At 44.0% G+C, this 26,325-nt stretch overlaps 1 protein-coding gene across 1 annotated transcript in view; it reads left to right on the top strand.

Moving 5' to 3' along the window:
- The window catches only part of ABCA12 (ATP binding cassette subfamily A member 12), a 94,375-nt gene that overhangs the window by 56,553 nt on the left and 11,497 nt on the right, over positions 1-26,325 (top strand). The window contains exons 26-43 of the mRNA XM_074146031.1: positions 829-898; positions 1,000-1,134; positions 1,826-1,981; positions 2,855-3,032; positions 4,545-4,763; positions 5,421-5,617; positions 6,001-6,161; positions 7,673-7,897; positions 10,207-10,345; positions 11,987-12,239; positions 13,459-13,545; positions 14,761-14,854; positions 16,405-16,532; positions 17,377-17,464; positions 18,885-18,990; positions 22,505-22,559; positions 23,052-23,229; positions 25,623-25,738. Coding sequence (XP_074002132.1) covers positions 829-898; positions 1,000-1,134; positions 1,826-1,981; positions 2,855-3,032; positions 4,545-4,763; positions 5,421-5,617; positions 6,001-6,161; positions 7,673-7,897; positions 10,207-10,345; positions 11,987-12,239; positions 13,459-13,545; positions 14,761-14,854; positions 16,405-16,532; positions 17,377-17,464; positions 18,885-18,990; positions 22,505-22,559; positions 23,052-23,229; positions 25,623-25,738 — 2,585 coding nt within the window. The remainder of the gene's footprint in view (positions 1-828; positions 899-999; positions 1,135-1,825; positions 1,982-2,854; positions 3,033-4,544; positions 4,764-5,420; positions 5,618-6,000; positions 6,162-7,672; positions 7,898-10,206; positions 10,346-11,986; positions 12,240-13,458; positions 13,546-14,760; positions 14,855-16,404; positions 16,533-17,376; positions 17,465-18,884; positions 18,991-22,504; positions 22,560-23,051; positions 23,230-25,622; positions 25,739-26,325) is intronic.

Here is a 26,325-nt window from a genome sequence, read left to right as displayed (position 1 = left end):
TTATTATATCTTGTGACACAAATATATGTGAGTTGGGTGCCTTTCTAGATTCCATCGGTGGGTGTTGTACGACAGCACAACAGGAGAGTTGGCTGTGGCCTGTTTTGGAATTAGTTGTGTCCCATGACGGAAAGCAATATTTGTGGAATTTTAGTGTGTGAGTTCCCACCTGCCAGCTGAATCAGAGTAGTCCAAGCTGCGTACTTTGCCCTTTCAAAATGCAAAGAAAAATGGGTTACTCTCAACCACCATGAAAAACAAGGCTGTCTCAGTGAGGAGTTTAGGTAGCAGGGCTGTGAAGGAGGGCTGGCTCTGCTCATTGCTGGCTCTGCTCATCCTTTAGTTTCATGTATCTCAAATTCCTAGCCCTGGAAATAGATGTAAAGCCTTGTTTCTTACCAAGGGTAGAAATAAGTAGGTATTAGGTTCCAGAAGCCAGACTTGTTTTCTTTGAGTCACCAAATTCAGGAAAGGACATCTATTAATGGAAGTGGTAAAATTATTAACCACATGGCAGGTAATTCTCAAGTACTGCTATATTTGAAAAGCCTGAAATAAAGCCCTGTATGAGGGAGGAAGTTGCGACCTGGGTGTGGAAGCAGAAGGAAGGCAGCCTCTAAGGAGTCACTACAGCCCATCACCAGAAGCACTGCCCATCGTAAGCCTGGTCCAGTGCTCTTTGTGACTGTTGGAAAAAACCCATCCAAAACCCACTCATTTTTCTGGCTATTGAACCAAGCCAACGAGATATCTGATTGGTTGACTGACTTGATTTCTCTTTGAGACTAATTCATAAGTTCTTTGTTTTCAATTTTGTTTATTCCACAGAGTCTGTTGTCTCCAACTGCGTTCAGTTATGCAAGTCAATACATTGCTCGATATGAGGCACAGGGCATAGGTATGTTCATTGTAGACAAAACTAGGCTTTGAGCTCCCGTGGCTGCGACGTTTCACTAACTAATATGGATTCTGTTTGTGTTTCTAAATTCCTTTCTGCAGGTCTACAGTGGGACAACATGTATAAGTCCCCAATGATTGGAGACAACACTTCCTTTGGCTGGATGTGCTGGCTCATTCTGATAGACTCTTTGATTTACTTCATCCTGGGATGGTATATAAGGAATGTTTTCCCAGGTAAGGATACGAAGCATCGAGGCTGGTGGTGTACCATCTCTTTTGGAAAACAACACTGGCTGATTCCGTGGTTCAGGCAGTAAGACAGTCTGCACACACAGGATACCTCTGTTTCTAGATCAAAGGGAGCATGACTTTGTGGATGTCTGAGAGTATTAATGAAACTGGGACAGAACAGAGCAAGGGAGAATTAGGGTTCCTCTGCTTACCAAGTGGGTAGGTGGGTCTCCTGAGGAAGGTGAAGCCAAGGACATGGGAAGATGTGTTTGCGGTCTGGTGGGTGAAAATGAGAACAGAGCGTGTTAGCCTGCATTTGTCAGTTGAGTGATTTTGTGTTGTGTTACTTTTATCATTTGATTTCAAAAAGTAATTCCTGCCTTGGGCAAGAGCCAGTATATTTGTCTTTTGCTTTTCTTCCCCACCTAATGAAGCAGTCCACTGGCATACAGAAATCTACCCAGTGGAAAATGTAAAGTACTCCTGCCCTCCAGCTATGAAGTTACTCAGAATAACAAATTAGCGAATGCTTCCTATTGTGTCAATCAGGCAATTTCTCTACCAAGTGTCAGTAGTACATGAGCACATCAAGAGGGGAAAGATTTTGGTGTTTGTTTTGCTATTTTGAGTGCACCACAATAGTGATAGTTCCTCAGAAACAGATACCTGAATGAGATTCCTCTTCTCCTTGCAGGTAGATACGGCATGGCTGCTCCCTGGTATTTCCCGTTGCTTCCATCTTACTGGATCGAATACAACAGTTACCTCCCCTTCTGGAATGAGAAACGAGGCGGCCTTCTCTTCACCAAGCTGATGTTAAGGAAAGAAGCAACCCTCAACAATAAGATATGTATGTGAATGCTAGATGGGGTAGCAATACTAACTTACATTTTAGGTAAACGAAGCCAAATTTGCAAAGGGGCACCATGCTCAGAAAGCACATGTCTCTATTGAATCCTTATTTTGTAGCACAGGAAAAAATGGAAGCTATTCCTTGTGTGGAGGTTTGGCTTTTAAATTGTACTTGTTGTTCCTATTTGATGTGGAAATCCAGTACTGATTTTCACATGCATATTTGTGTATGTTGTAGTTGGGCAGTTACCTTGGACACATATACCTCAGTCTACAATGCTCTCTGTAGAAGTACACTTCTGTTTGTGCAAGCAAATACAGGTTTCCACTTGGCAAAAGGGATGTGTGCTTCTTTGTTCATCTCTTTAAATATTTAGCCGGTGAAATATTGTGAGATCACACATAAAAGCTTGATGATTCTACCTAACTGAAAAGAACTCAGTAGTTTTGCTGTGTGTCCTCTAATTTTCTGTACTTGCTTTGTATAAATTAAGTGCTCCGAAACATGTAAATAAGATATCTTTTCCAAAGTGATTGATGCTTATTGTCAGGAGTTATTAGAAGCTGCAGAAGCTTCTAATAAAAAAAAGGAGATATATATATATAGGAGAGATATATATATCCTCTCTATATATGTCCTCTGTCTATATATATAGAGGATATATATATAAAAGGAGATATATAATAATAAAAAGGAGAAAACCCAGACAGCTCAAAGTGATACAGATCCTGTGAAATGTTCTCTACATTCCTAGTTGAAAGGCACCTACTTTTGCTGTATTTTGTTCTCTAAAAGCCCTGCTTATCTCTGAGGTGAAAAAAGTAGCACAGACCTGCTGCAGTGCAGTAACTGTCCTCTGACCCTTCAAAGGTGCCCCCCCTCCTCACCTGGAACCAGAGCCCACAGATCTCACCTTGGGAGTCTCCCTCCATGGCATAACGAAGGTTTATGGATCCAAAGCCGCAGTGGACAACCTCAACCTCAACTTCTATGAAGGGAACATCACTTCCCTGCTGGGACACAATGGAGCTGGGAAAACTACGACCATGTGCGTACCCTTGAAAGCTGTTGGTTTTTTTTAATACTGTGGGGCCTGATTGGGTGAACAAGAGACCAAGTGGGGCTGTGCAGTGTCGGGAGACTGAATATAAGATGATTTATTAGGCTAAATCTCTCTTGTAGTTTTGTCCTGCTCATGGATGACCTCAGCAGTCCCTTCATCTATTAGAATGAAAGTTTTTTGTCTGCTTAGGAACACGCTTTTTAATCTGATAGGATACCTGAAATACACAGCACAGCAGCTGTTCTAGCATTTTGTTCCATGACACTTTGGTGCCTGGGCTTAGGCTGTTCCAAAAGCTGTGGGTAGCTTGTGCACACACCAAAGCTGAAGCGATATTAGCAGGAAAGCTTAATAAAGGTGTACTGCAGCTGTACAAACTCATGTGTTGGCTGGGCTGGGACGGCAGTGGGTTAATACATTGGCCTGTCAGCCCTTCCAGCCTCACCATTTATAAATTATTATTTGAGTTGTTAGATAACAGCACTAAAACAGACTTGTAGAACTTGATTTCTCCACTGATATATATGTGCATCACTGAAAGCAACATTAAGCTGATAAATAGAAGCCTCAGAAGAGCCAAAAAACACTAAGACAGATGTGTGCTTCATCTCAGCTTATTATCAATTCATCTCATATCCTGTTTGCAAAGTGTAGGCAACGGTGATATGCAGAAAAATATAATAGCTTCTTGAAACTTAGTGCAGGCTTCAAATCCTGAGTAAGGTCACAGGTTACTTCTTTCCTTTTTAATGATAGTTAAAAGTCCCAGAAGAGAGAGAAGCTCTGGGAAGGTGCAGGACAGTCTGAGACACATCGTCTCCCTTTAGTCCCTGCAGCACAGCACCAAAAATGACCTTAGGTCTGTTGGGTATTGCTAGGTAGATAGTTATTTGCTTGAACTAGATGAAATTGCTGCCCACTGTGAGATGTTTTGTCTGGAAGTCCTCTCCCATCTCTTTTTTAATAACGGCAGTGAAATCAGGTTTCCATGCTCTGATGTGGTTAGTAAGATGAAGATGTGGTTTTCAGTCTCTGTTGTGGTTAGCAATATGAGGCTGTCTGGATACTGCAGATAAACCTCAAAGGATGAAAAGTAACTGTATTATGTGAATTCCCAGTGATTAAATTGGAAGTCAAGGGCATTCATGAGTATTGATGTATGGGATATGCAATGGTCTGACTTAAGGAGGGGGGGAAGGCTGAAGAGGATAAAAGTACATGAGAAAAGCAGCCAGAGTTCAGTGTGTTAGCTTGGTACTTGCCCTCGTGTCCCCACAGAGGGGTAGGGGGATGTCCTTTGATGTTAATTGGCCGCTGCTCTGCCAAAGCATGGACAGACAGCAGAGGCGGCAGTGCGCAGTGGTCTTTGGCTGGAAGAGGTGTGGTAGTGATGTAGGGAAACTTTGAAAGTGATGATATGTACAGGCCCATGTGAAAAAATTACTTACGGCTTTCTCCTTTTTCTAACTTGCCTTTCTATTTATGTTTCCCTTTCAGATCTATTTTGACCGGGCTGTTCCCCACATCATCAGGTACTATCATTGTGTATGGCAAAGATATCAGGACTGACCAGGAGGTTATCAGGAAGAACATGGGTGTGTGTATGCAGCACAACGTGCTTTTTAACTACCTCACCACAAAGGAACACCTACTGCTCTATGGGTACATCAAAGTTCCTCACTGGACTAAACAGGAGCTCTACCAAGAAGTGAAGAGGTATGAAAATAGCAGGATTGGAGAAGGGAGAGGGGGCTGTAAAAATCATTGCGTTCTGGTGCCACCGCCTCTGCAAAGCTCAAATGAATGGTTTTGAGGACTGTTGCAGACCCAGTGTAGAGTTCAATTAACGCCTTAGTCGGACTAGAGGGATATATTGAGTGTTGATATCAGTGTCTGTAAGAAAACAACGTCTCTTCTCCAGGGGGTTTACGAGCTTCTGTGGCAATTCTTTGGAGATGAATTTATAGGCCTAAGGGTCTAGTCCTTGCTTCTTTACCATTTTCCACAGAAAGAGATTTAATCAACCAGTCAGAAAGATGATGTTGGCTTTATTGTTTCTGCAGAGAAGTGAAGCAGTCAAAACATTCCAGGAAGTTTGGATCTTGGTGTTCTCAGTTGTTGAGGTTGAGCCTTTAACCTTGACTTGTCAGATGGAAACTTTGAAAACATCCTAAAAAAAATGTTTTAAATTAAAATCCCAGTGACTGAGCTACAGGGTGAATCATCTCCCTGCACTGTGACCATTCAGTAGAGCAGTCCATACTTGAGCAATTTTTCATTTGCAGTTATGTTTTTTGGGGCATTTTCAGATTCCCTGCTTCTGAAAGGTGGTTGAAGGACAACCTTTGGGCTTGTTTTTTCTTTGTTTTCAAGGACTTTGAAGGAGACTGGACTATACAGCCATCGTCACAAGCTAGCTGGCTCCCTGTCTGGGGGGATGAAGAGGAAGTTATCTATAGCTATTGCTCTCCTGGGTGGATCAAGGGTGGTGATACTAGATGAACCAACCACAGGGGTGGATCCATGCTCTCGGAGAAGTATTTGGGAAATTATCTCCAAGAATAAAAAAGGTACCGTGATGAGACGAAATACTGCCCAGTGGCAAAGGTGATCCTGTCACTTTGGCAAATAAGGTATCAGTGGCTTTGAACTGTGGGTTTTGGAGACCACAGAGAGACTGGAATTTTGCAGGTCATCTGGGTGCATCCTGGTTGGTTTCTGTAAATTCAGTGTCATTTTAAAAGTAACTTTACTGTATTACACAATTTACAATACAGTAACTTTCAGCTTCTCACTAATGTTGCCTTTCATTCAATTTCACTAATAATTACAAAAAAGCTCAGTTGATTTTCACCTGATACTCTGTCTCCTCATTCAGCATAGCTTTCCTGTGTCTCCATGTAATCATAGGTGTTTATTCTGTGGTGGCTGACATCAGCTTTGTGTTTTCCAGGCAGAACCATCATTCTCTCAACACATCACTTGGATGAAGCAGAAGTTCTGAGCGACCGAATTGCCTTCCTAGAGCATGGAGGGCTCAAATGTTGTGGTTCACCATTCTATCTCAAGGAAACGTTTGGTGATGGATACCACCTGACACTCACAAAAAAGAAGGTTTGTGTCTGAGTTGGTCCTAAATTTTCAGCATCCTAGGTGGGAAACTGAGTCAGTCCTATGACAAGAAGGAAGAAGGCAAGCCATAGCGTCCCACAAGAATTAAGCATGCTGCAGAACGTTCTTCTCAGTCTTGGGCACCTGCAGTGGAATGGTTGTTTCAGTATAATTTCACTTGCATGGAATAACTTCTTTATGTGACCACTTTATGCCCGAGTGAAACTGGGATGTGTTTTGGGTTGAATCCCTTGGTTTTGGCCACACAGGTTCAAGAATATGCTAGACTGTTTCCTTGGCCTGCCAGTAAGATCATTTTTTCGTATGCCCCAACCATTGAGATACCTGGGTTACAGTGCACTCTGCTCTCCAGCTCGCTCTGCCTGTCCCATGTTGGTATTCACATGGGTTTTTTTATAAATAAGCTTTCTTCAGAAAGACAGCCTACACGGAGAGTTTTCCAAAACACAGGAGTCTTAGCTTCAGCCGCTTGACACAAAGCCTTGCAGCATTAATAGACAAGGCAGAGGTCTGAACTTGTGCCTTCTGTATCCTAGGCGCATGATGCAGTCCTTTTTATCCTCCCTTCCCTGCTGGACCTTAGCTTCCTTTTGTGTTCCATGAGCACGATCACTGCAGCAGGCACTGCTGGGGGCAGAGGCAGAGATTTGCCTGTTTGGGAGCCAGCATGAAGCTGAGCTAGAGCTCTCAGCAGCTTCATCTCTGAGGGGGCCATCAAGGCTTGTTCAGGGATGCGGGCACTTATGGCTATATTGGCAGGTGCTGTGGGGCAGATGCTAGAACGGGGGTGGTACCAAAGAACTATTGAGGATCCAGATGTGAGGACACTGCTAACAGAATGTGTGTCCCCCACTTCCCTGAAGCAGAGGGAGGCTCTCCAGCAGGGCCACCAGACCAGCCTCTGTTGCCCTTGGAAAAGAGGAATGTCAGTGCTCTGCTTTGTTGAAAGAACAAACGAGGGTTAAAGGCAAGGCCATGTGTAGAGTGTGGATTCTGGAGGTCAGAGAAATAAAGCAGATGGGAAGAGTCCATCGATAGTATCTGGCCTGAGGAAAAATATTCTCCTTGCAAGGAGAGGGAAATTCTGCTCTTGATAGCATTTATTACAGTGCAAGCCCTATTTTTCATGGGAAAAGAGTGTATTTGTGCTGGCAGCTGAGTTCATGTGTCAGGTCTCTTATGGTTAGGCTTTTTTGCTGTTGCACTACAAACCCTCCATCTAATGCAATGTGGTCAATTCAGCCCAGCCCCAGTATCTCTGTAGACAGGGGGAGCCCAGCGAGGTCTTGGATGGACCAAGATGGGCACACCCCCGCCTCTTGAAGGGCCAGAAACCCACTTTCATCTACTTTTGATATTTAAACTGAAATGTTGTATCTCTGGAGTGACATCACCTACTTATTGTTCTATGGGACAGGATTTGGGCTAAATCCCGTGGTAGGAAGTTTGACCTCACAGCCTTTGGTGACCACAGCGTTTTCCTCCTTTTTCAGAACATGATAGAGGAGTGTGATACCACAGCAGTGACCTCCTTGATCCAGTCCCACCTGCCGGAAGCTTATCTCAAGGAGGATATTGGTGGAGAGCTGGTGTACGTGCTTCCCCCTTTCAAGTCCACGGTCTCAGGGGCCTACCAGGCGCTTCTCAGAGCCCTCGATACCAGCTTGAGTGATCTCAACCTTGGTTGCTACGGGATTTCAAACACAACTGTGGAAGAGGTATGAGCTCAGGATCCGCTCAATTTAATGAAATGTTGTGGAGATTAACTTCACAGCCCTGCGTAGCTCTGCTTCCTGTGCTAGATGGCGGCATGTTTTCGACGTGAGAGTTGCAGGCAGGGGGAAAAGTGGGTTTGATTGTTCACTGTGTTACACTTAGGAACGTGTGAGTGTGTAGATGTATTCATAAATCTATACATATACTGATACACAAAGCTGTCTCACCTTGCTAACAGCTTTTTGGCATTTTACCCAGAAAAAGAGATACTGGAGTTAGACTAAGGAGAGAGGGCAACGATGTGTTTCTCTTTGAACTCTTCTCCTGCCCTCCACAAATCTGGGTTTGTCTACCGATCACAGAATCACAGAATCTTCTTGGTTGGAAGGGACCTTTGAGATCATCGAGTCCAACCAACAGAAAAAAAAAAACACAAAGAAAACAAACAAAAAACCAAACAACACCAAACACCAAAACCAAACGAAAACAAATGCCCACAACCACAGCCCACACCCACCCACAAACAGACACAAACCAACAGTCTCGGGCACTAGCGCATGCCCTGAAGTGCCATGTCTACACGTTTCTGAAATACCTCCAGGGATGGCGACTCCACCACCTCCCTGGGCAGGCTGTTCCAGTGCCTGACCACTCTCCCAGTAAAGTCATTCTTCCTGATATCTAATCTAAACCTCCCCTGCCCCAACTTCAGACCATTTCCTCTGGTCCTGTCATTATTCCCTTGGGAGAAGAGGCCAACACCCACCTCTCTATCACCCTCCTTTCAGGGAGTTGTAGAGGGCAGCGAGGTCTCCCCTCAGCCTCCTCTTCTCCAAACTAAACATGCCCAGTTCCCTCAGCCTCTCCTCCTATGACTTGTTCTCCAGACCCCTCACCAGCTTGGTGGCTCTCCTCTGGACACGCTCCAGCAGCTCAATGTCCTTCCTGTAGTGAGGGGCCCAGAACTCAACACAGCACTCGAGGTGAGGCCTCACCAGTGCCCAGTACAGAGGCACCATCACTTCCCTACTCCTGCTGGCCACGCTATTCCTGATACAGACCAGGATGCCGTTGGCCTTGTTGGCCGCCTGGGCACACTGCTGGCTCACGTTAAGCCGTCTGTCCACCAACACCCCCAGGTCCTTTTCTGCTGGGCAGCTTTCCAGCCACTCTTCCCCGAGCCTGTAGCGTTGCCTGGGGTTGTTGTGACCGAAATGCAGGACCCTGCACTTGGCCTTATTAAACCTCATCCCATTGGCCTTGGCCCATTGATCCAACCTGTCCAGATCCCTCTGTAGAGCCTTCCGACCCTCAAGCAGATCAACACTCTCACCTAGCTTGGTGTCATCTGCAAACTTACTGAGGGTGCACTCAATCCCCTTATCCAGATCATCAGTAAAGATATTAAACAAGACTGGCCCCAAAACTGAGCCCTGAGGGACACCGCTGGTGACCGGCCACCAACTGGATTTCACCCCATTAATCACAACTCTCTGGGCACAGCCATCCAGCCAGTTTTTTTATCCAGTGAAGAGTACACTTGTCTATGCCATAATTCGCCAGCTTCTCCAGGAGAACGCTGTGGGGGCCGGTGTCAAAGGCCTTACCAAAGTCCAGGTAGACAACAGATGCAGTCAGCAGGGAGGGAGTTAGCAAACTGTTGAAGTGATAAACTTCAGTGTGGATGCTGTACTGTAAAAATGAGTCACCTGTGCGTCTCAGAGTAACACAGGCACCTTCCTGCCCATGGGGAATCTCTGGTCAAAAATAAACACAAACATTTAGTTGCGTCAGAAACAAAAAGTAACTACATGATGAGCAGTGATGGTCTTCGTCTTGCAGAAGGGAGGGAGGGAGATTTTTTTACCTTTCTGCTCGGAAATTCTTGCTGGCTTTTAAGGCGCCACGCAGGGAGAGCTGTTTGTGCGCTGCTCTCTGTGTTGGGTGTGGAGGGAGTGGAGTCATGCAGGGCCTGACCTGAAATGCAGCTCCGTTTACACCTACTCAGTTATGTAGCAGGTGGTACGAGGACAAGGTAGGTCCAGGGGGAAGTTGCAAAGGTTTAAGAATCCACTGCTGCAGCAGGAGAGAGACAGGACATGACAGGGAGCTGGGCAACAATAATTTTATACTGGGAAAAAGAAAAAAAAAGTTAATTTGTCTTGCCGAGCACAAAGGGAACAGAAAGAGGACTGTAATTCACAATTGGTACACCAGCTACAGCTACAAAGTGGGAGAGTGGATTCTGATTATTGTTTTGGTAAATTGAGTCATTTGGACCAATTTTCCTTCATATTTCCTTGCTCTATAGGTGTTTCTCAATCTCACAAAAGAGCTAGGAAGGGACCAGCAAGAAGATGCTGAACTGCCCCAACAGCTGCCTGGAGCCAGTGGTCAAATTGGCGGTGATGAGATATCTATGAGCACGGATACCTTCACGGAAAGAGATGGTACTGCATTACCTCCAGGTTTTTTTCCAGATTTGTTGCAGATGCTGATGGTGACAGATGGACTGATTTGAGCTCCCTGTCCTCTTTCTTTGTTGAAAACCACGTTTCACCCAACCAGAATTCACAAAGCCGATAAATCACTAGAAGTACAACGCTCAACAGTTGTTTAGATCCATTGGTTTGGAAAAGTCTGAATCACAGAATAAACTAAAGAGAGGTTCTGTTTGCATCTGCCTTCCTTTAAATTGATCCAGATTTTAATCTGATCAAATACAACATGTGAGTGAAAGAGCAAATGTATACCTCTGAAAGTAATTGCTGTAATCGATGTAGAGGATTATTTCTACATAACTAGTAGAATTGGAGAGAAACTTTCTGGAATCCCCTTAGCCTGCTGCAAAAGCAGCACAGCTCTGAGGTGGGTCCTCCTCTGCTTGTTGCTGTCCCCCAGCTGTTGCAGTACAATCAAACAGCTCAAAGGGCCAGCCAGTGAGATAAATTCATGTTCAGAAAACAATGAAGCTACATCAGTATCCCTGAGAGCTGCAAAAGGTGGTGTGGCCCAAAAATGAGTAAATACCTGGCTGAACAACCTTTCTCAGAGAGTGGAAACATGGTTTTATTTATGAATATACCATTTATAGTTAGGGAAGCAGATAAGGGACAACACAGAGGTATTTAGGACAAGAGGAAACGGCCTCAAGTTGCACCAGGGGAGGTTCAGACTGGATATTAGGAAAAATTTTTACACTGAAAGGGTTATTAAGCATTGGAATGGGCTGCCCAGGGAAGCGGTTGAGGCACCATCCCTGCGGTACTCAAAAGATGGGTTGACATAGTGCTTAGAGACATGGTTTAATAATGTGGTTTTTTGTGGTTTTTTTTTTTTTTCTTTATCAGAGTTAGGTTGATGGTTGGACTAGATGATCTTAAAGGTCCCTTCCAACCTAGACAATTCTATGATTCTATTTTCATACTCATTTCTCAAAGCTGGGCTGTATTGTACATGTTACTGTAAACAGTAACTCATACGTGTAGAGTGTAGGGGTTTGTGTCACCCCTAATGACAACACTAAAAAGGATTTGCTTCATCTTGCGTTATATAGGTCAATATTTCAAAAAGAGGAATAGGTTGCGCAGGGTTTGGCTCTGCTTTTAATATACCACAACCCTGTCCCTGCAATGATCAATTCGTTTGCATGACTTCTTTTCTTGTTTCATAATGAATTCTCTTATTGATTTGCCTGAGGACCTGCTTTCTAAATTATGAAAATTTTTAGTTTACAAGTATAAAAGAATAATACCTTTTGCCTGTAATTTGCAGCTGGGTAGGTAGGATGTAGATAACTTGTTGCATCTAGAAGCCTGTATTCTTCTTGCAAGATCTCAAAATGAATTCACTAGATGTACACATTTGAAATTAAACAAAAAGTGGTGTTATATGAGGTTATGACTCAAAAGCCAAAATTTGAGTCCTGTCCCAAGCTTGACCCTTGTGTCTGTTCCAACTTGGTAGTTTTGATTTGTCATTTGTAAGGGAGTGCAGGAAACTAAATATACTCCCAGGGTACTATAACCATCAGTTCCCTGCATTTCACAAATACTGATCCATGACAAAATGTGTTCTTCTTTTGTAACCAGATCAACTCCTGATTAGATCAAAAAGCCTGCAGGGTTTGCCGTTGCTGCTTAAGAAGACATCAGCTTTGTTCATTAAGAGGTTCCACCATACCCGGCGGGATGTCAGAGGCTTCATTGCTCAGGTCATCCTCCCGGTCCTCTTTGTCATGGCTGCGATGGGACTTGGGACACTGAGAACTAAGGAGACCGAATATCCCGAACTGAGTCTTTCCCCCTCTCTGTACGGCACATCCGACCAGGCAGACTTCTTCGGGTGAGTGGTGTTCTTTGTGATCCTTAAACCTCTTTGTTTATAAAGAGCCAGTTTACCGTCAGGATTATTTCTAAGCAGACCCAGTGGAAAAGTATTATGCATATAATATGTAGCTGTTTCATCTATGTAGCTGTTATGCAGATAACATACAGAAATCCTGTTCCTAAGGGGTCTCTCAGGGGGACGGCTTGGCTCAGACCAGCAATCAGAAAGCTTTAGAAAAACAACCTCTCAGTTGGAATTAACTGTGAAATGTGAGGAATACTCTTTCTGTTTGCCATTGGAGTCCTCCTGTGAGGAGCCATACTGCCCCAAAGGGATTTTCTTAATATATATATACACTCTTCCCCCAAAGTGAAATGGACATCAGTTGTCTCCAACATTACAACTCTGGGATCAAATTCTATCCATCTGGCGAACTGTCTGCATTGTCCTCTCCTGCCCACCAGTCCAAGGCATGTAGTCATTTGAAGGGGACGCACTTTTTCAGTGTGATTAAGATGTCACCACGGAAGTATTTCATTGTGCTTAAAAATCTTATTATAAAAATGATAACAAGTAGTATCATTCCGATTTCATGATGTGAACTGCTGTCTTTCTCCAGTGGTTCTCAGCTTTAAGTAAGAAATATAAAATTTAGGTCTAAAGCAAGCAAGCACACATCTGCTCTTAGGTCTTCATGCTTTTCCACTTCAGTCCTGCTAGATGAGGAAATGAGCCAGAACTGCGCGTCTGAGTCCTCTGTTCCTAATGTCCTCTGCTTCTCCTGCTGGATCTTTGCTAGAGAGCTGGGTCAGAAGCAAGAAGCATCTTATTGAAAGACCAAAACCAAAAAAACCAAATGGACTTCACAAATGAGAGAGCTGACTGAGACAAGACTGAAGTAGTGCCTGAAAATTGCAGTAGATGCCTTTTCCCTGGAAAAAGGAATCTTGATTGTCCGAAAGTTCATCAGTGTCTTGCTTAGATCTAGAGGCAGCAAATCACTGGAGTAGCTGTGCAGCTCTAAGCGATGAGCAGTCCTTTTAAACCTGTGTGACTGCCCTTATGTACTGCATGTACTTAAGTGGTTTGCAGGGCTAGCACCACGAATAACCATTTATTTAGCATCTTAAATAAATCCTGTTTCATCCAGACACAGCTTTTGTTTGCTCAGTGGTAATGGAAGTACCTTGAACATTTTTTTTTTTTATTTTTTTATTTCTTTGTTAAATCTTAGGAATTTTAATGAAACCACAGATGCTTTAGTTGCTTCGATGCTTGCTTTCCCTGGAACGGATAACACATGCATGAATGAAAGCAATTCGTAAGTAGTTCCTGGTTTTCTTCCATTTAAATTCTGAATCTGCAAAAGAATTGACATAGCACTATTAGCCATTAGATCTTAATAACCATCTTTGATCATCTGCAGAATTTTCATACATTGGTGCCACATGCAGAGAAAACAAAAACCTCTCCTGCCTCTCTTCAGATTGACTTGCAGGCTCTTTCAGCTCATTAAGAGATGTCTAACTGGCCTTTGCAGGCAGGTGCAAGCTCGTGCTGCTCGCAGGCTTGAACTGGCGGGATGCAAGTCAGTTCTGAGCAGGCAGCCGTGCAGTCGTGATTGGTGTGAAGCAGAGCTCAGCCCTGCCGACAGCCTAGGTGGCTCCCGTGCGGCTTGGAGCGAAGGCTTGCATCTGCCAGCACAGAACTGTAGATATTCCTGAAGACAGGAAACTATACTGAGCTTTAAAGGCTGAGACTGGGACTTCCACACAGCCCCGGGGACCTTGACGCTGGTGTTCTTTGCTTGCCCTCAGGAAGTATTCACCACCTCAAGTGGACTCCTTTATTACTTTGAGGAGTAAGGGAGCTGCTTTGGTGGTGGCAGGATGCCAGGACAAGAGCAAATGATTCTCGACTCTAGGAAGTAGTCCTTGTCTCCCCAATCACCCCAGCTGTAACACTGAGCCCACCCAGAAAGTCCTTGGCATAGCTTTTGTTATCTGTATCTAAATGCTGCGCCATGATGGCTGGTTTGTTTTGGGGTCTGCAGATAAATTTTCCAGGAATTGGCAGTAAAACCCTGGGTGGACTTGCACCCTCACGCATGCCACATATCTGCAGGCAAATATTTATGCTGAGTAGTTACAGTGACTGCCTACTCAATGCAGCCCATCGCAGGACTCCCCAGTTATTGCGATGGCAATAGCCCTTATTTCTACGTTGCGAAATGATTTTGGCCTTTGTGTGCTACCCCCTTACACTGTCTACCATGGGAATGAAGTGGTGTCTGGGTTCCTTCTAGTCAGCTGAACAAATCCAGGCACAGAGAGCAGTAGTGAGGGTGCTCTGCCGACAGGCACTAAAGGCAGCGGGAGGGTGGGTATTCCCTGAAGCACCCAGAGCTGACAAGAAGGTCTGCTTTTCTGCTGAAGCTGCTCGCTGCCGTCCTTGCTGTCATTAAACATGACAGCAATTAGCATCGTTTGCACACCTGAGCACAGAGAACCTCAGAGGAAAATGTGTTCATTTTCAGGCAGTGTTTGAAGGAGGACATGCTTGGCCCATGGATTATCAGTGGAAACCAGACAACTAAGTATTCTGCCTGCAACTGCACAGATGGCATCCAGGTAATTTAAATAAATCCAAAAGAGAGGGAGTTTGGCGGGGGTATCTGGGGGGGGGGCTTGTATGTTGGGAGTGGTTTTGTGGGCAGGCATGATACTAAGGGGGACTCGGTGTTCAGATTCCTCCTGTCTCTTTTTGGCCTCGTTGATTTTGTACACTGGTTAACCACTGTCTGCACCAGTTTGGGGACGGGAAAGGAAACACCATCCTCAGAAGATTCACATGCTAATATATCTGCCTTCTTCCCCATAGCGGGAAAAGGTTTAACAGTATTTTTGATTGTCCATTTAGCAGAGGTGAAATGTGTTCAAGAGGAAAATTGCATTTTATACAAGCACTGTCATCATATGAAAGCACAGCTATTATTGCTGTTTGCTCTTCAGAATTTAACTTTACGCAAAGTCTAGATCCATCTGCTTTTACTCTGCTCCTTCTTATAAATAGTAATGATTAATAACATTAGTTATTTGCATTATGGTGGTACATACAGAACTAGATATGGGCACTGCTGGGCTTCATGTCTTTATATGCACATGGGGAAAAGGCAAATTCCGCCCCAATGATGTTACAATTTTACAGTCCAGTTTGAAGTTGAGCTCACCTCCTTCCAGTGCTCTTCACCTACCTTCAGCTTTTTTTCCAGTGGGAAATCAGATTCAAGGTGCAACGTGGTGACACTTGTAAGATAAAGCATGTACTTGATTGAATGTTTCCTATTCATTCCTTAAATTGCAGCTGTTTTATGCGGGTTTCTGGACAGACACTTAATTTCACATCATTAAAAGTGTTGGCATCGTTTCTCCAGTAGGTCAGGATAATGTTCAAAGCTGATCCTCACCTCTAGCAGGCACGGGCAGGTGTTCCTCAGTGTGTAGGGAGCTATTTTGTGTATTCTGATGCAAAGGTATGAACAGATACACAATGGGGGAGGCCAGGGTTTTTGTGATGGATGAGCTGAAAGAAGTAGCCAGCAAACTGTCTGGTAGGACACTTCAACATTATGAAACAGTCGCTGTGACTTTGACCCTCAGCATGTTAAATTATATATTCAGGACTAATCCAAGGTTTATCTGAAGCTCTGGAAGATATTCCCAATGACTGGCAGTAAAGCAAAAGATGTAGAGTGTAGCTGCTGTGAAATGCAAGATGAGAGTTTGAGGTTACCATGATGTTTTCTGCTCCTTGAGTTGTTTTGCCCTCTGCTGTTGTCTGTGCAGTCGCTCTGACGCTCTGCTAAGTAGGATCAGCCTTAATTCAGCAAAAATCTTCCTACGTAGCATGAAGCGCATTTCAAGGTCTCACTGCTGTCGGTAGAACTGAAATGTAGATTTAAGCAAAGGTTGGTTTTGAGCACCTCGCTAACTATGTTCAGGACAGCATTCAGGGATGTAGGCCGTGTGTCTTCGCACCCTGATTTGCAAATAATCAATTTCTGTAGGAATCAGTCCCAGGACCAGAATATTGCCATTTCCTGCTCTCAATCTTGTTCGGATATGCTAGTTTTTAGTTAAAACACGGACACTAACTTTTTTGTTCGTTTGTCTCCACTCAGACGTGTCCACAGACAAACTACACTCCCCCTCACAGAAGGACCTTCTCCACACGGACACTTTACAACCTTACAGGGCACAACGTGGAGACCTACATTTTGGCAACTACCAAAGACTTCCTGCAGAAACGGTACGGCATAAATCTCCAGTCCTTCTCTGAATTGTACTGGGAGCAGACTTTTATACGTGTCACATCCGTTGGGCTTGAAGAGGTGACAGAGCAAGTAGGGGTTTAGAAAGGTGTCTCTGCATCTGGTGAAAGGAGATAAAACGTCCTGCAATTACGGAGTTAGTGATAAAGGTCTATGCAAGTGCTCTGCTTGATTTTAGCAGAGTTAGCCTAGGGATAACACGTCAATCACCTCATAGGCTGATGGTTGTATCCACAGATAAGTCTTTGTCTGACTCAGACATGCTTGAAAAGAGGAAAATCTTACACAGTCTGTCATGAAGTAAACCCTGAGGAGAGACTTGCCTCCAAGTTTGGTTCTCTACAGAGTCTCAGTGTGTCCTTCACTTAAACAAGTGCATCTGTTCCAGTGAAATTAGAGGCTGGACATTTTCTTGCGCCATGGAGTTCTTAGAGCTATTAGAGTGTCTGGACTCTGCAACACAGCCGTGCAGCGTGTCTTGGGGCAAAAATAGCCTGCCATTAAGGTTGTCAAGGAACACGTTCATCTGCCATAGATTTAAACTGAGCCGCTCTTCTTCTGGGTAAGAAGCCATTGTTGTATTCCAGTGTGGTAGGCCAGCAAGTTTGGAGTCCACATGGCTCCAAAATGTTTCTCAAGTGGAGGCTTTCAGCACAGTCTTTTGATAGTGCTGTCAAGTTGGCTTGGCCACACATTACGTACTAGGTTAAGTTCTTTTAAGTAAAGCTAGAATTAACTGAGGTGACAGTGGCACGCACCAACCAAAGGTAATAAAGCTTTTGAATGAGGGTAACAATGCATTTCCCTCTGGTTTTCACTCAGGTATGGTGGCTGGAGCTTCGGGCTGCCTTTGACAAGAGATCTCCAGTTTGATATCAAACCAGTGCCCCCCAACAGAACACTGACTAAGGTAACTAACCTCCACCTGCTCATCCTAGCACGGGAAGTGTGGGACCCGGGAGAAGTGATGTTGGGTTCAGGGCTATTTCAGAAAATAAAGCAAAACCCTCTGAAATCTGCAGCTTGACGTGGGAGAGACTTGCAATTCATTTCCTTTCTTCTCCCCATTCTTCTTTATTGGTCTGACTTCTCTTGCTAGCAGGCGACAATTTTTCTGCTGTCATAATTTTATTATACGGGGGTGAAAAGATCAATTAGTGGCACCTTTATCTCATGAAAGAATGTATGAACACCTTAACTAGGGCTGGCTGGTGGATTCTGATATACCCGTTTCTCTGTTTCTGCTCAGTGAAAATGTTGTAACGCATCAGCATTAAAAGCACCCAGGCTGAAACCCGAGGTAGCAGGGAAACGCGAGAGAGTTGACAAGATCCTGTGAGCTCATTGCAAAACCTAGCTACCAGGAGAGTGTTCCTGCAAGAGCAGCGTTGTTTTCAGAGGTGGCTCCAACAAGAGGGAATCACAGGGTTTATTGTTTCACTAGCACTCGGAGCCCCATGTAATGAATTTGCAGATCTTTTCACCGCTCCAATCTTACAGCTTCATTTTAGATCTGAAAACATTGCTGTTTGCTTATCACATGGCAGATTTAATACCTGGAAACCTTGATAGTTTTCGAAGCGGGGCAGACTCTAGTCCTTGCTCTGCTAGGGCAAGGAGAATGAAATTCTCTTGAATCACGCATAGGACTTGGGGATATGCAAAGGTGGATGTTGTGGGCTGTGTTTAAGCCTCTAACCTTAATAGCCTAACCTCTCTGTCCTTTGGTAGGTAACTTACGCCTCCAGCCTGGGTGCTGTGGGTTGTGCCTAAAGTAGGGGATAGTAAATCCCCCCAAAGTACATCTCCTGTGATCTGATTTTTTTCCCCTCAGTCCTCAGGGTTTATCATAGTATAGGTGAGAAAAGTTATCATGGGGGAGGGAAAGGCTGTTGCTGAATGAGGAAGTGACGACTGGCTATTTTCTGCCCGAAAGCAACCTTTTTCCCCCCGTCTTTCAAGGGATGTTAGACATTTGACTGCTTAGCCTTCTTTGGGAAGACTCCACTACTGGTGTTCATCAGATCTGACCAGCTTATTACAAGGAAGAAAACAAACGTCTGTATGCTTTATGTTACATATCCAGCTAGTGCTGCTTTCTTCTCTCCCAGAAGGCAAAAGAAGCTGATGGGACTGCTTGTGCTGAAAGTGAAATGTGCTTTTATACTCCTTCAGTACTTGATGGGCTTTAATCGTGGGACATTAACTTGTAGAGCTTATGACTTTAGATACCAACCATGGGATGATTAATTTGTGCAAGCAGAACAAACCGAAATGTTATCAGTAACAATTTCTGTCTCAAATTGTTTCAATTTCTCAATTCTCTGCAGGTGTGGTATAATCCTGAAGGTTATCACAGCCTTCCAGCCTATCTCAACAGCTTGAACAACTTCATTCTTCGAGCTAACTTGCCAAAAAATGAGACTTCCAAATATGGTAAGTGTCCTTTTACATGACCAGATAATTTCTCCCTTTTGAGGGGAATATCCTGGTTCTGTTGAAATCGATGACAACACTTACCGTGACTTCGATCAGGCCATTTCTTTATTCCCAATGATGCAATTCCTTTTAAAACAGAATTGAAAAACATGAATAAATCACGTATTTCATTTTTCTTTGTCAAAGACTCGGGAGCTGGACAGGGAAGACCCCGGCTCCTATATAAAACACTTCCTTCATCCAAAAAATGCCAGTGTTTGCTATTTGATTTATTGCCTGTCATCGTGATACTGAAATAGCTGTCTCTTGATAGGTGCCCATTAGTTATGCGTAGGAAGGCTACTTTAGATCATCTCGGGGGCTGGTTTAGATTAGTAAATTTTAATATGTCACCCTTCTGCTGAGAGCAACTCAGGATGCGTAGGTACGTATATGTTTGTGTTTGAGAGAGAATTAAGTGAGAAACATAATTTTCAGCTATATTTTTCCTCTGACACACGATTTACACAGATTCCAAGGAGTGTTAGTAGCCCATCTGGGGGTACCAGTTCTCATAGCTTCTCCTCATAACATAATGCAGCAACCCAAATTCCTGATCAGGGCACCCTATCTTTACCGTTTATGGTTCAGGCTACATTTAGGGTGCAGCACGGGCACAAACATGCCTACGTATAACTACTCCTGTCTCTAGAGGTGGAGGGGGCGCAGGGAGAAGAGAAAGATTTATGTTGATACCGCTTTGAGAAATCTTATACAGAGATTTATGGGATCTGACAAGAGTAGCAATTGTGTGCAGAAATGCCCTACCAATTGATTTTTCTTTGAAAAATAGTGTCCTTCCAGCCGTGTCCTGGTCATGCCTAGCCCCCCTCGCCTCGGAGGCTTGCTGTTCCAGGTGACAGTGAAATAGGTGACAGCGTCTCTTTGCTCATAAGACTGTTCCTCACTGATGTGTCTGAATTTAACTATAATGGAAAAGGCATCTGGTCTGAAGCTTTGAGTGTCATGCCATGAATTAAAGAAACAGCAGAATGCTGATTACAAGTCAAAACAGCATGTCTTTCTTCCCACCTCCACATACTGATGCACCGAAACTCCCCTTACAAGAAGCTCAGCTCACAACAAATGAAATCAGTGCCTCGTCCCCACCGCCATCCTAAAATACCCGCTGGCTTGTGCCTTTGAGATTTTCAGCGTGCCCTCCAGGTCAGAAAGTTCGAGATTTTTGGTGTGCACTGCACGAGCATATCACAAAGCTGCAGCCCCTGTCTGGGTGCGGAGAGAGGAGACCTGAGCCAGGCACTTCCAGCGGCAGGAACATCCCAGAGCAGCTGAATTATTAAGCAGCGAAGCTTCTTGCTCTGTCTCTGTATTCCCAACACATGCTGTAGCGAGAGCGAAGTTCACGTGAACAGTCAGAAAGTTTTCACAAGGAAAGTTTTATACCAGGAAAATAACAATTTTCAGTGGGAAAGAATAGCAGCAGTTTTTATTCCATCTGTCCTGCTGCTTAAGCATTTTTGGAAAGAAATGCTTAGTAGTAAATGACCAGACAGATAATTCTCCGCTTTCCACTAATAATCCAAGCCATAGAATGGGGGAAATAAAATGAATGGACGAGGATAGCTCCCCCGGGGTAGTGTAAATCCTGTTTGATATACAATTGAACAGACGTTCTGCGTGGTATGTTCCTGGCAGCTAAATCTATTTGTTGTTGTGACAAATAAATGACAGTTTAAGAACCATTGAAATGGCCAGATAAAAGTGTGTTGTCATTTCAGCAGTTTGAAAGAGGTGCCAGTCCTGCTTTAAAGGTTTGACTTAGACTGTGTATATTTTAAAAAAAAATACATAAAAAGCTTTTTACCCTGTCACTAAGCAAGTCATAATAGCTTTTGACTTATGTATATTGTGCTTTCTCTTCTCTCAATCCCAACCAACAAAAAAGAGAAAGCATTGAAATGGAAATTTTGACTTCTAGCCTAAGCTTCAGTAAAGGGAAATGGCTTTATAGTGAAGTATTAACAGATTAGACAGACGGTATCTCTCTTTCTCTCTCTCTATTTTAGAGAAGGGGAACATTTCCTGGCTGTTTGTGTGGCTTTATCAGCAGCCCAAGATTTTAATTCCATTCCTCTCCCTGATGACAAGAATGAGTTTTTCTTCCCCCTCTGAAATGAATTTCCTATGAAATCTTCCCTTTCAAATTTATTTGCTCAGTATGGCATTTGGTCAGCTAAACCCACAAGTCTCCTCCTTTATGGCTCCCATGTCAGAATGCTCATTCTTAGGGAAAATAGCCCAGAATAGTTCTTCCTTGCATAACTGCTGAAAGTCAGGCACTTGGCTGTAAGGAGCTTAAATTTCAGAGGTGGCGTGTTCTAGCAAACCTCTCTGGATTTAGTAGCAGCTAGAGGTCCTCCAGCACTCCCTGAGAACCGAGGCATTTACTTAATTGCCTAAATACTGATTGAGAACCTCATTTTTAGGCACATTAACACCTTAGCCTAAACCCTTTCTCAGGTGCCCAGGAGACTGAGCTGTTGTCTTGGTGGAACTGAGGTGTCCTTCACTGGAGGTTGGAACTGGCCCACCAGAGCCCCTCAGGTTCCTCCTTTTATTAGAAAACTCTGGTTTTGTAGGCACAAATTGCCTCCAGACAGCAAATGCACTGTAATGAATAATAGTAGTATACTTTGGGCTAGATGTTCTCCTTGGAAAAGAAATACTTAAACCAAATCTTCTGAACAGAACGCATGTGGGCAGAAAATTTCTCTCTTGCAGCTTGTGCCTGATACAAACCCATTTTTAAGGGATCTTTTTGCAAAACATCACACGGGGCTTACAAACACAGTAACTAGATTTTTGCTAGTTCCTTTGGACAGAATGATATTTTTTTCTTCTAGCTGCATAAGACAGAATAGTTCAGAATTAACCCGTTGCCAAACTGGGAACAAAAGTGTTTGTACCTTACTTGGGTTTATGCTAGCATCTCAACAGATGCCCGTGTTGAGAAAGACATATAACATAGGTCCTAGATAATAGTTGCAGAGAAAGCCAATAGGGAATGATTTGTTTCTGGTGATAAAAGAACAAACGAAATGCAGTGAGATCATCAAGCAGCAACTTTAAAATGAAACCTATTCACCGGTTTTGAACGGGTCCACGTTCAGGAATCCAACTTAAAATACATGGACCCACGAGCGTGTGCCTATTTTTAGGCGTGGGTGCGCTCTTGCTGAAGTGAATGATACTATCAGCAAGATAGATGGAGAAACAAGGCCTAGGGTTTGTATTTCAGATCTGCTGTACATCGAAGTGAAGCCATAGAAAAAATGGGGATGCTCAAAATTCTGCCCAAGATCACACCAAGATGACAGAACAAAACCCAGCTTTTGATCTGCTTCTCTTCTTTACTCACAGTTTTCTGTATTACTGTCAATCTCGGGAACTGGTGAAGGAAGCTTTAAGTTAGGCACGCTTTCAATTTCTTTTCTTTTTGTTTTTGTAGGTATTTTCTTATCAGCTCACCCGTACCCTGGAGGACAGAGTCAAGAACAAGTAATGTAAGAAGATTCATTTGGCTGATGCCTGAATTGTTTAGCTTCAAAAGGAGCAAACCGGGTTCTTGGAAACCATAAAGCAGCCTAAATGACTGAATATCTTTCTCTAAATGATGAAACTGCTCTCATCCTTGTCTTCATTCCCTCTATGCGTGAATAGCATCCTGCTTGCCACAGAGCTGCAGATTCCTGTTAGGGTTTCTTTGCAGAATCCCATGTAGATCTGGAGGTCCCAGTTAGAGCATCACACGTTTTTTGCTTTGGCACAATAATAATAATTACATAATTTTCTCTTTGGCCTTTCCAATCAGTGCTATGGTACAGTGTTATGACTCAGTGCTCTGAGAACTTTTTGCTAGGCGTAATTACCATCAGCAAAAGATGCTGGCGCACAATCAGGACCTCTTTGCTTCAGAGCCCTAAACAATGCCTCTGCAATGAGGGAAATCTGCCTCTTTGACTCACCACGTACGTCTTTCTCCACTTTCTCCCCAGGCTCAACAGTTTACTCGACATCATAGTTTCGATGTCTGTTTTGGTTGGCTACTCTATCACAACGGCAAGCTTTGTGCTCTATGTGGTAAAAGAACATCAAACCAAAGCCAAACAACTGCAGCATATTTCAGGCATCGGGATGACAAGCTATTGGGTGACTAACTTCGTTTATGATCTGGTAAATAATTCACATTCTTATAGAATCATAGAATCATTCAGGTTGGAAAAGACCTTTGGGATCATCGAGTCCAACCATCTACCCTACTCTAAAAAGTTCTTCCCTACACCATATCCCCCAACACCACATCTAAACGGCTCTTAAACTCATCCAAGGATGGTGACTCAACCACCTCCCTGGGCAGCCTGTTCCAGTGTCTGACCACTCTTTCTGTGAAGAATTTCTTCCTAATGTCCAGTCTAAACCTACCCTGTGCAGCTTGAAGCCATTCCCTCTTGTTCTATCGCCATTTGCTTGTGAGAAGAGACCAGCACCAACCTCTCTACAATGTCCTTTTAAGTAGTTCTAGAGAGTGATGAGGTCTCCCCTCAGTCTCCTCTTCCTCAAACTAAACAGTCCCAGCTCCCTCAATCGTTCTTCGTACAATTTATTCTCCAGGCCCTTCACCAGCTTCGTTGCCCTCCTCTGTACCCGCTCCAGCGCCTCGATATCTCTCTTGTATTGAGGTGCCCAAAACTGGACACAATACTCCAGAGGGGGAAAAAAAAAAGTTCTTTAGTCAAAGTTGGTTGCCTAGTCCTCTTAGTATTATTACTACCAAGAGTGTTACGTAGTAATCGTTCTCCAAGACATTGAAGGCTGTTAAATGTGAACCGCAACACTGGATTTTGCTAAGCGAAGGCATTCCTTCTCTCTCGAGTGTATGCGAAACACTCAGCACATCTATATGAGAGCAACACAGACCAGGCCAGAGCTTGATTTCAATTTTAACATGCAAGCAGCAAGCTGCTTTTCTGTTAGCTTGCAGGGCTAGGTTAGTTGTCATGCAGGCTTTATCCATCTGGGGTAAGGATTTGGGGCTTGAGGCTACAGGCATTTTGGAAACCCCGGGAGTACAGGGTGTGACATTAGCAGACATCTCACAGCTGACAGGCCCCTGTTGGGCAAAAATCCGTTGCTGGGTTGAATGCTCTCTCTAAGATTACATATTATAAAGGATTTTAAGCGAAGGAAAGCTACTAATGCAGCTATATGCCTTCCAGGACCTGAGCAAGTTCCCTTCTACAGTGCTGCACTGCGCTGTATAGATTTACCACCTTGTTCCTATAGATAGTTGAGCTCCCCAGCACCGTGCTGCATTACGTGGCGTAGGCATGCCCTTCTTCTCCCTGAAGTTAAGTTTCCTCATGGTAAAGAGGGTTAATAGCACTGCTGGAAAGCATCTCTGGGCTAAGAGGCTAAATATGCACAGTGTCTGTAGAGTAAAGTGCTTTGTGTCTTATGAATTACCTTCAGTGCAGGATGTCAAACCCTCCCATAACAGTTAGAGATCTGCAAGTGCAGACCTTCTCTGCTTGTGAGCTTTGGCGTTGCCAGCTATGCTGTAATGGTGATGAGCTCTACGTAGCCGACAAATTTCTATTGATGCAGTTCTGCTAGTGCCTGAAATCCCAGTGATATCATCACTTCCCGAAAATATGAAATCTTCAGGGGCATTTGGGTGGCCAGCCCCCTTTGATGCAGTGGGAGATAAGGGCTGAAAGCCCTTGGGGAACGTGAGCCTCGACTCATTCTGCAGAGCACAGCCTAAGCTTCTAGGTGTTTTGCTAACACTGATGCACACTTACAAAGCAGTCCTAACAATACGGTGCTCACCACAGAACAGCCTAAACAGCCTCCTTTAAAGGGGCTGGTGTGATTTGGCAACAGGGCAAGGATCTCCTGCCTTGCACCCGAGGGGCTTGAAAGGGGTCTGAAGGCAGCATGGCTGCTGTCTGGCTCGGCTGAGTCGCAGCGCAGGGTTGAGGATGCGTCTGCTTCCCTGATCCGGGCCCTCGCTCCAGCACTGCATATTTGTAAAGCAGCCTGTGGAAGAATCCCCGGAGTCCTTGCCACAATCAGTATTCAGTGGGCTGAAACTAATCCAGCGCTCTCGGCAACTTGATATTTCTCAGTGAATCCCTGCCAGTAAATTCTGTTAAATCCCAGAGCTGGGGAAGAGAGGAACCTCTCGAGGCAGACATTTGGTAGGTCCCTGGCTCGACTCAACATTATAAAGACCAGATTTACAGGGCACAATGAAGTGGTCTGACTGCAAGTCGAACAGAAAACCCAAAGGCGTATTTTTCACTCACCTTTTTTCAAGGCACTTCCTGCCCCCAGTCCTGAATGTTGAGGCGTAGCCTGTTCAAAGTGGCTTTGTGGGAATTCATTTGCAAGACTCCCAAAAGTCTCTGGAGGATGGAGACCCCACCTGTATTTGGTTTCCTTTAGAAAACCCAGGCTGCGCTTGTGGGACCAGATTCAGAGCTGACGTTGTTGCTTCTGCATAGTTCTAGAAAAGCGTTTAAGAATTATCGTCCTAATAACATCTTTTTAATATCATTTTGCAGGTACTTTTTATGGTCCCTATTGGACTCTCAATAGGAGTTATTTCATCCTTCCAGATACCAGCTTTCTGCAACAACAATAACTTACTGGCAGTATTTCTTCTGCTGTTACTGTTTGGGTAAGTGTGAAGCTTAGTTATTTAAATGTCATTGCACAGAGTGAGGAGCTGGATGTTGCAGGCTGCTGCAATTTGAGATCCAAGGGAGGAATATGCAGGCTTCTTTCTTCAACGTGCACTTTACAAATGGTGACTGGTTGCTCCTTCCAGGAGCAATGAGCTGAACTACTGTTGTCATGTCTGCTTTATTCAAAGCAAACTCTTTGTGAGGGTATGAAATATCCAAGGTCACAGTGACAGCCCAAGCTGTAAGCAGACACTTACTGAACTGTTGTGAAATTCAAGATATAGAAGCATTTCAAAACCAGAGAGGGGAAAAAACCCCAGTAGCACAATTCAGGAAAACTTAGCAGAACTGCCTCCCCGGCTTTGAATCCTCCAGGCCCAGTCCATCCGTTTTCAGTTGGGGCTCCATGTTCTCAGTATGTATCATAAACTTTTTCTTCAAATTCTAACAGATACAAAGCCATTTTTCCTCCTTTAAGCTCCTGTAATATGGAAGTCTAGTGACACGCCAATACAGAATTGTTACGTTGTTGGAGTTTAAGTTGTTTGTTTTCAATTGCTCTTTGAGTTACTACAGTATT

The sequence above is a fragment of the Numenius arquata genome, chromosome 3 (assembly GCF_964106895.1).
Source record: "Numenius arquata chromosome 3, bNumArq3.hap1.1, whole genome shotgun sequence".
NCBI classification, from domain to species: Eukaryota; Metazoa; Chordata; class Aves; order Charadriiformes; family Scolopacidae; genus Numenius; species Numenius arquata.
Note: the sequence above shows the minus strand (reverse complement) of the source record. Positions and strands in the feature narration are given on the sequence as shown.